The sequence below is a fragment of the Prosopis cineraria genome, unplaced genomic scaffold (assembly GCF_029017545.1).
Source record: "Prosopis cineraria cultivar Desert tree isolate PC_DT_omini unplaced genomic scaffold, ASM2901754v1 PC2, whole genome shotgun sequence".
NCBI lineage: Eukaryota > Viridiplantae > Streptophyta > Magnoliopsida > Fabales > Fabaceae > Prosopis > Prosopis cineraria.
In genome coordinates this window covers 32,326,000-32,336,080 of record NW_026555333.1, presented here as the reverse complement: position 1 = coordinate 32,336,080, position 10,081 = coordinate 32,326,000, and the positions used below count along the sequence as shown (strand labels likewise).

The following is a 10,081-nucleotide window of genomic DNA, read 5'->3' as shown; positions in this document are numbered from 1 at the left end:
TCATCGTTAACCTCAACATTGAATGGCACCCAAATTTCCAGTGAAATATGGAACGTGATCTAAAATATTCCATTTCAAATCCATGTACAGTATACTCCATTAATGTCAAATAATTGCATTTTAAAATAACCCAGAAATATAAACTAAATCTTCCATTGAATTTAACAGTGCCTCCCATCAATTATTTAATTTTTTTTGGGGGCGCCCCTAGCATGGCACCAGGATTTCATATCTGGACTTCAAACTGCGAATCTAAACTGCCAAACCATGGAAGGGAGAGAATCACGTAATGGAAGAATGGCAGCACGACAAAAAGCAGTCAGGCCGTGACCTTCAAACAACGAATCGATGTGCTAGAGAAGGACCTTCAACAGTATGAGGTAAGCCGTTGCTGGGAGGATATGAAAAGGACCGAATCTGGGTGCTAGAGAAGGACCTTTAATAGGTTTGCTGTTGGGAGGGTGAGAAGGACCAAATCGGCATGCTAGAGAGAACCTTCGATAGGTTGCTTCGATCTGGCTTATTGATTCAATCGACTTGGTTTTCAGACTTAGTTCGGCTTGTTGATTTTAGATTCAATGATTTTAGTATTTTATTTCAAATTTAGTTTTTTATTTCCCACATTAAGACATTTGGATGTCTTTGCATAGCATATGCCAGATGTCTAACCAAAAAGCCATTTCTTAATAAAATGTAGTTAGTTCATTCACAAACGGAATCTGATAGTGTAAGGTAACATTATACTCTTTTTGAAAGATCAAAGGTGCATTGCACTTTTTGAAAGTTAAAGCTACTAATTGCGTCTCATGAAAAAGTTTGGAGGTGAATTTACACTTTAACCCTTTTATTTAACTATGAGCTTGTACAAAGAACGTGAAAAAATAATAGTAATGTGATAAATTAGTTGAACATTTAAGACGAACAAATGCAACTTCTACTATGATAACGTAAATAAAAAAAAATGTTTGCACGTGTAAATAAGAAAATAATTAACAATGTTCATCCCCTTTCTTGAAAATTTAATCAAATTTGAAATCAAGCTTATCATAATAACTTTATAACAAAGTAAAGTTTGAATCCTGCTCCTAAACAAATAATGGCATGCCCATCTTATATGATTGAATAGATAAAACAGTAAAAAGGTAAAATAATAAAATGTATGAATAAAAGTTCATTTTGGAAAATTCCATCAAGTTCATCAAATGAATCTCATGTAAATTAAGAAGATCGATTCCGGCACACAGAATGTGCTTTTGATTCTAACAACGACACATATTTATCAAGCATTGACACCACAGCCTCAAATTCAGTTACTTGGTGATCGATTGCATCAATTTGCTGAACATACTCATCAAAGTTACCACTCTTGGATTTCAACTGCTCCATGTATACCCTTAACCCAGAAGCCAAATCACCAAAGCCCTTGTACTCTTCTGCTACTCTCATATTCATCTTCTCCAGAAGCTCTAAATGATTATTGGTTCCCTGGGAAAAAATGAAGGGAGAAATTTCAAAAATAACTCAACTTTTAATCTAATATAATCTAACAACTGCAATGAATATTTGACTTTGAAGCTCTAGAAATTTCAAGGAAACATTAATCATGAGTATAGTTTCAACAGAGAGAGAATTTGGGATTACTTGAAGCTCCGATTTAACCATGGTTGAAACGCTAGAGAAGAGATCATTAAGTGACTCAGCCAGATCGTCAGGACTCTGCTCGGTTGGTCCATCATCTTTTGAAGTAGCCATGGCTTTGTCTGCCATTATGACAGCAAATACCACCCAGTGAGGACCAGAAATAGCAAATTTAGATACATGCCAAAACATCATATCCCTGATGAAAATATCTTTAAGAATGATTAAAGTATAACACACATAGGTCGCCTCATCTATCGAATTTCCAAAAGGAAAGATTAAAATCCCCAAATTGTTCATCAAAGTCACGCATGCTGTTTAGCAACAAGCCTGCATACTTAAATCGTGGAATAAAATTTGTTCATTGAAAGCTTAAACTGCAGCCATCTTGACCTAGTACAAAAGATCTATTCATCAGATGTAGGACTTTGACATTTAGTTCACTAGCAATGTGACTGGAAAGTATGTGCATTTGTATGTGACATGAGTGGGTGTGCACGCGCATGGATATGGGTGTATCATGTATGTGAAAGACAATGAAATAAACAGAGAATGGTCAACCATTTTGGTGAACCCAGTGATGTAGTTGTGATGATGAAATGTATTTATTGTCCGTGACAGGAGAAAGTATTATCTTAGAAAAAAATTTGGTTGATGTTTACAGACCTAACTCAAATACTCCCAGTATCTCTTGAACAATGGCCTGGATTCACTTATTATAGGAGACGGCCCAAATCCTAAATGTTAGTCCAGCACATGTGGATGCGTAATTTTGAGATTTTGTTAGTTGACACTTGACAGTTAGAGGTAAGAGAGGAAAGGCGGGGGTATAATGGAGATTGTGGAGGGATGAGGTAGGCAAGATTTGGGCAGAACTTAGGAGAGTCTATGCCTCTCGAACGCACAGAGTGGTGCTGTTCATTTTCCTTGACTAGTGTAATCCTCCATTAGACCTACACTCTCTGCAGGGATTTGCAATTCAATAACACAATTCAGAAGTGGTTTCATCAGGATGTAGGAGACAGTATCCTCTCCTACATCCTATCTGTCCAGTATGCCTTATTTTCAACTATTATAAGATTTTGATGCATCAGAACAATTTCACAAACCCATGAGGCTGAAAATGTTAATGCAATATGCAATCTCATTTACTTATCCACAGTGGGCCCATCAGTCGTATTTTCTTTGTTCATATACAGCTTATCACACAACTGAACTGCTTTTCAGAGCGAAAATTCAGTGTTTTCCAGACTTCCCTCTCCGAGATGCAACAATCCACGCTGTAAGTAATAATTCTGCAAACTCCAACACATTATCAAGAGATATTCCATTCTCAGCTGGTGTAGCTGACATTAAACCAGTTAATGTCAATTGCAAGAGTCTTGAAGCCAGAAAATCTAACGTTAACAAGTAAAATGTATCAACATCACTGTCCTGGTCGTCATAGGCGGACCTAGACTAAACTCATGCCCCCACTTAAATCTTTGAAATATGCATGGTTGATATAATAACCTTTCAACTTTTCATCTAGATACTTTGACACAACTCAAACCAAGTCATTACAAGATCATACACAACAAATACCCGAGAATTTCCCAAACTGATGATTAATAAAAAGATTTAGAAACAGAATGCCAATACGCAACAAATCCAACATTGCAAGACAAAAATATCCAGCTCATGTAAGTCGCTAGAAATCAAAATGAAGAGCGAAGAAGTATAATACCAATTACACACCATTCAAGCAAGAACTAGTGCCAAAAAAAAAAACTCAATAGGAAAATATTCCCAAATGCAAAGGCGTCAATATTCAACGATTACACGACCAGATTCAAAACCAAATTAAAATGAAAAAACAAAGACAAATCAAGAACAGCCCCGCTGGGAACAAATTCAAATCCAGATTCAAAACCAGATTCAACAAATCAATCACCCGATTTAGGAGTAGAAAAGACCTAGGGTTGGAACCTTCTTCACTGCTTGCCCGAGAACGACCACGCACGGCTGACAATGGCGGACGGCGTCCAACGGAGTATGGGATGCTTCTTCGTCGACAAAGAGCTTATGAGAATGGGTTTCATCGGGGGTTATAATTAATTTTAAGAAGAATTTGGTGCAAGGCCTAAATTAATTATTCAAATAACAAAATAAACTAAAAAAATGGCATTAACATCTCTTTAAATTATTTAAATCATATTTTGATCTTTTAAAATGAAATAATTTTTCTAAAATTTTTAAAAAAAATTTCTGTCATTAATAATTAAAAAATTATTATAAAATATTAAATTATCCTTGATTAAAATAAAAATCCCAAGGCTTAGAATAGATATTTTCGAACTTGTAAATTGACATTAAATTCTTTTAATTTAAAAAAAAGTTGTGAATATTAAAATAAAATTTATAAATGATAATTTATATTTGCAATACTTGAGGAATATCAAGATTTCAAATATAAATTTGCAAATTGCTGTTCAATTCTTGTGAATTTAAAAAGAAAAATTATGAATCTTAAAACAAAACTTATGAATGACAATCAATATTTACAACACTTAAGAAATATTAAGATTTTTAAATGTGAACTTGTGAATTGTTATTAAAATTTGTTCCTCTTGAAATCATTATCATTGGAAAATTAAGAACAATTAATGGTTCTTTAAGTCCTTATTTTGTCAATCTCAACTCCATACTTCCTTAGATTTCTATATATCTCAAGAGCTCATAATAATTCTTTGCATATTAAATTATGTCATATCAATATATGATCATTTAGAATATCAGATGCGTTATAGACTATTGAATTAAATGTGATTTGGTATGGAATATCATTTTTCAATATCAGGTATTTCAATTCATAATTGCTAGAACTCGTCACGAATCACATTATATTAAATTCCATGCTCTAACATGCTTTCTTTCATAACTCTTATAATGACATATAAAGATGTTACTTGATACAAGAAATTAAACATCCTCCATCACCCTTCCTAGATCATTCCATATGACACAAGAGATCTTGGACTTTATTGTGAACTTCATCATTTCCATTGCTCGAGGGGATGTAGTGGATGACATTTCTTAATTCTTGATGTTATATGTATGTTGGTAGCCTGGAGACAACTGTTACTTTCATCCATTTTTTGACCACTGGTCGTATATTACGAGTGATTCTTGGAGCGTGTATGGCAGCTTAGCTTTCAAGTATCGAAAGAAATTCTATATGTCCTCCATGCATTGACCTGTATCTGCAATGTGCTCATGTTATGTTTCCTCCTATTTCCTCTTATTCCTCATTCTTCAATCCATAAATCCTCAGAATCCCATAGAACAATCAAAAACACATGTAGTTGTCATTATTCCAAACATATGATCCTGGTTTCACCAGCCTCCCTTCTTTACCATGCCATAGTATCTTGTGGAAGTTTAACTCAAATGAACACTTCTTTACTTTCTAATATTCTATGTTCTATGTGATCTCCAATTGTTCGTGGAATATTATAATACTTCTAACATCAATCTTCATCCAATGATTGATTATACTCATCATCATTTTCTCTGTGAAGGGCTAGTATCCTTTCATGTTCCTTATCTTCCCTGTTGCCTCTTACTTTGTTTATTTGTGTATGTGTAGTGATGATCTACATGTTTTTTTTATCATAGCCCTTATTTATTGAACACTCATTCACTTATTGATAATTATTAATTGTTTTTTCATTATTTTGTTTTTTCCTTGATTTATGCACTCTTTACTATTTTCATTACATATGTACTTTTTGGAATTCTTGTGCAATATTATTTTTAACTTTTTCCATAGTTTTTTAAAGAAATAATACCCTTATCGTGTATCTGTCACTTCTCTAAGTCCTTCTCGACATTTGTAGTCTTATGACATTTAGCTTTACGATCATCTTACGTGGCTTAGTCATATTGAATATGATGATTCCACATAATTCTTCTTTACAACAAGGATTTAGGTACTCTTTTATGTGAAAATGATAAGAAAGCAGGATTGTTATTCATCATTCATCGATTAATGTTACATGTACAAGTGAAATGAGTCTACTCACACACCTATATTTTTTTTTTCTAAACCCAAAATAATTTTCTCCCTTTCTCATGTTCATTTAATGTTGCCTCCCCTGAGTTGCTTTAAAGACACTTGTCATGAATGGTTAATGATGTCTATTAGATTACCTTCTTGTATCTAACAGCATTTTTTCCATCCAATTCTCTTTTTTATAATAATTTCTTCTTTTCATGTTAGTTTTATGATATTATGGTAATATCCCTATATCTCTTTTTTCCTATGCCCATCCTTTTCGGTCTTTATGATAGTTACTTCACATATGAACATCTTTTTTGTATTTGCCCAATGTGAAAATTTATGCATGCTTCTTGGTAATTTATATGATTTAGGCATGCTGTATATATTTTATATACCTTTTCAGCAACTTTTCTGCTATAGATTTATTTTGTGAAAATGCTAGCTATATAGCCCTATCATGCTTGCTTATTTGATGAATGTTTCATATAGAAGTCTTTTCTGTGCAATAGTGTTTTGAAATTTAGTTTTATGAGCATACTTTATGCCTCAGTCAAAGGCATTCTAATGACTCTACTAAAATCTTTTTAACAATATGAGATTTAACTTTCTTTGTTCGTGAAAATGATAGGAATGAAGCTCTTTAATGCATCATTCCTTAATTAATGTTACACATAAAACTAAAATGCATCACCTCATGTACCTATATTAGTTTTTCTTCTAAACCCATATTACTTTTCCCCCATCTTATGTTCTTTTAATTCTGGTTCCCTTGATTCTTTCACAGACACTTTTCATCAATGGTTACTGATGTCTACCATATTAGCTTATGATAGCTGGCTCCCTTTTCTTATATCAATTTCTCTTTGTAATGATATTTTATTCTTCTGATTGTAGGTTTATGATATTATGATAATATTGCTTGAGCCTTTATTTTTTTATGGCCACCCAATTAGTTCACATATGAAGATCTTCTTTATATCTGGCCAATGTGACAATTGATGCATGCTTCCTTGATTTATGTTACACATATTTGTCATGTGTTTTCATTCATGTAATAGATGAGGACATAATATATTCAGCCATCTTCCTTGATGCAAGCTTCCTTGATTTGTGTCACAAACATCTGGCAGAATAATATAGCATCTAACAGCTACCCTTTACTTTTGGAATTATGAAGAGCTCAGAACAATGACCCTACTTACATATCAGGAGAAGATTTACTTTGACAACATATCTTGTATAGCTTGTAAGAATCCTCCTATACAGTTAAGGCTTCTTATATAAATTTTATATACCTTTTCAGTAGCTTTTCTATGGTTGATTTAATTTGTGAAAATGCTAGGTATATAGCCCTGTCACACTTGCTAGGTATATAGTATAAGAGTCAACTCATATACATATCTTAACTTTTATTTAGTATCATGTTTATTTGATGTAGGCTTCCTTGATTTGTTTCACAAAAACCTTGTCACAAATGGGCAAATATGAGAAGCTATATTGACTATAATCTTACTTAATTTTATTGACCTCTGCACCTTTTCATCTGTTCATTAGTTATCTACTTTTCCTAAATTCTTGAGCAATGTAAGTTTTAACCTTTTTCATACTTCATCATAAAATAATTACTCTAATCGTGTATCTATCACAAGTATTCTAATGAATCTACCAACATCTTTTTTTTAACAAGGATTTAAGTATTCTTTATTGGTGAAAATGATAGGAAGGGAGCTCTGTTGATGAAATATTCCTTACTTAATGGTACATGTATAAAGTTCTTCATCAGTTGCTATTACATCTCTTCCTCTTGCATTTTGATCACTTTTCAAGATAATGTCTCACATTAGAATGTCCATGATAAGTGACTTGCATGATGGCACAGATCATTAGGCTATAATGGTGAGAGTTATCTGAAAATATAATGTTTACCACAAGACCTACCCTCATGACCTCTTTTGCATTTCAATGATCCTTGTAGATGAGGAGGTATTTCATGTTTCTTTGATTAGTGTCTCTTCTGTTGTTTTTTCCCCACAATGATTAATGTTGAACTTATGAGTCTGAATCTTTTTTTTATCTTTAGGGAAACAAGATCCAAGCATCAGTAATGAATAAAGCCCTATTTGATCAATATACTTTGAGTCTCATCAAAGGCAATGTGTATTTTAAAAAGAACTTTGTCTTGTCACACAGCACCAACCAGAATAGGCCAACTACCCATCCATTTAAGATCACTTTCAGCTAACAAACTTATATTTAAGAGGATGTTGCCTAGTTACCAACCAATGCATTCTTCTTCTTCCCTATTTGTGACATTATTCATATTACCGAGAGCAAACCTATTAAATACTTGATAAGTATTACTTATACTAAATAGTTTAATTCTTCAATTTTTTACCACTTTCATTTGTTCAAGCTTGAAATGACCATATTCTTTTCCTGTAGATGTCATTGGTTTTGTCAAGACAATTAGGATACTTGAGGAATATCGCTTAAACAATGTATCTAAGAACAAGTGGAGATTCACCATCATGGACAAGGAGTACTTTATGAATCTTTATGATTATTTTTATATGTGCTTTTTTAATTAAAACATACATATATTTCTCCTCATTACTTCTGGCCTTACTATTTATAAATTCCTAGTGAAATTTCTATGGAATGTGTCTTATACAATGAGTGTGCCATCAATGCATACCAAACACACACTTGGAAAATGTGCAAAGTCTAATGGTTATGGTGCTGAATCTAGTTAGGATTGATTTTGGTGATGACAGTATTTCACTTATTCTGCTATCATTCATACACAATCTTTGTCCTTTATTTCTTTCATTTTCTTCTTATTCCTTCATTCTTTATAGCAAACCATAGGTTTGTAACTCATTCCATACAACAAGGGTATTGTTCAATCCAAACATTAAAAAAGTCATGGATCTTATAGCAACATGAGCCTAATATTTTATTACATGTATGCTTTAGTTTTGTTGCAACCTTACTCGTATATCATGTTAAACAAGTGTCAAACTTGTTTTGTTGTGCAATATAGTGGATCTAATACTCCTCACCAGTTTATAGTAGTAATAATTCCTAGCCACCACTCTCTCAAAGTAGTCAACTTTCCATCAAGGGTCTTCGTAGGTCAACGAGAAGATCAAGATTTCTGAGATCCATGCCCAAGATGCTGTACAATGATCTATTGCTTTCTTCTTACCATTATTTTTTACATTTATTCTCATTATGGTTGAATAATAGCTTTCAACATGTCATGTTTTACTATAAGAGTCAACCTTCCTTATAAATTGTGAGGTCATCAAGCTTGAAACAAGGTATGGATGGATTTATGATGGGTGTGCCAGGTGTGTGACAAAGCCAACAAATAAGGGTGGAAAATATTACTACCCTAACTGTAAAAGAGAACCACAATCTATTGAGCCTAAGTATACATTCTTCTAATTAATTTCGTTGCTATATTCCATATTTTCATGTTGCATTACAAATGGAGGTACATCAAGAGCCACTTAAGTGTGTACGTAAATTTTTTCTAGGTTAAAGGTCCATTATCAAGTTGCTGATGATTCGGGGAAAGCCACAATTGCGTTCTGGGATAAGCTTGCTTATCAGATGTTTCAGAAGAATGCCCTAGAACTCAAGGCTTAACTAAAGTAGATATTATGATATTAAAGAGTTAATCAACTTTGATGATTTTCACCTATTTTGTTGTTTTATTATATAATTCTACAATATAACATATGACCTCTACATGCTCAGGAGATCTAACAGAAATATACTACTTTTAGAAACAGTTTTATTATGAAGAAAACTCACACACAAATTCCATTGTTTATCATTTTTTGTCTAGGATAAAAGAGGATATGACTTACCTGATGAGTTAGATGATTTGGTTGCAAGGAGAATGATGTTGAAGCTCAAATTGAACCAATACAATAAAGACTTCCTAAAATCATCCATTAGTGTTGTGCAATATATTGGCTATGAAGATTTAATAGAGCAGTTTATTGAGGCAACAGATGATGTGGTTTGTTTATGAATATCTAACAAAATAAATCATGTCTCCCTATTGCACAATTTACTAAAATTAAGATTAAAGGTCAAACATAACCTTTAAGTTGTAGCTTATTTCTACCCAATGCTTTATTTGGCTAGGTTGGATGTGAAAATGTGGATGGAGTTTTTAGGGAGACTCCATTGGATTATTCTCCACAAGAAGTTCAGACCACCAAGAGCTACAGCCCTGACATAGAAGAGAGTAAGATATCAGAGATCCCAGCTCTAGTTGCACCAAGGTCCAAGAGAAAGATTCCTATGAAGAGAGTGAGCAAGGATGATTGGAAGGGGAACAATCTAGATGATGGTTCTTCAAGCACCTTGATCGCTAAGACTTAT

General features: G+C 33.1%; 1 protein-coding gene across 5 annotated transcripts; it reads right to left on the bottom strand.

Moving 5' to 3' along the window:
* Positions 1-1,143: 1,143 nt before the first annotated feature.
* Positions 1,144-3,743, bottom strand: LOC129303476 (biogenesis of lysosome-related organelles complex 1 subunit 2). 5 transcript variants are annotated; one of them, XM_054942822.1, is made up of 4 exons: positions 3,594-3,694; positions 2,791-2,933; positions 1,642-1,760; positions 1,144-1,485 (listed from the first exon to the last, which is right to left on the bottom strand). In XM_054942822.1, the coding sequence occupies exons 2-4, from the start codon at positions 2,807-2,809 to the stop codon at positions 1,219-1,221; spliced, it is 405 nt and encodes a 134-aa protein (XP_054798797.1). In that variant the 5' UTR covers positions 2,810-2,933; positions 3,594-3,694; the 3' UTR covers positions 1,144-1,218. The 5 variants fall into 5 exon arrangements, with proteins under 5 accessions (XP_054798797.1, XP_054798798.1, XP_054798799.1 ...); XM_054942823.1 differs by lacking the exon at positions 2,791-2,933 and having other exon boundaries at positions 3,594-3,743; XM_054942824.1 differs by lacking the exon at positions 2,791-2,933 and having other exon boundaries at positions 3,572-3,725.
* Between the last annotated feature and the right edge of the window lie 6,338 nt (positions 3,744-10,081).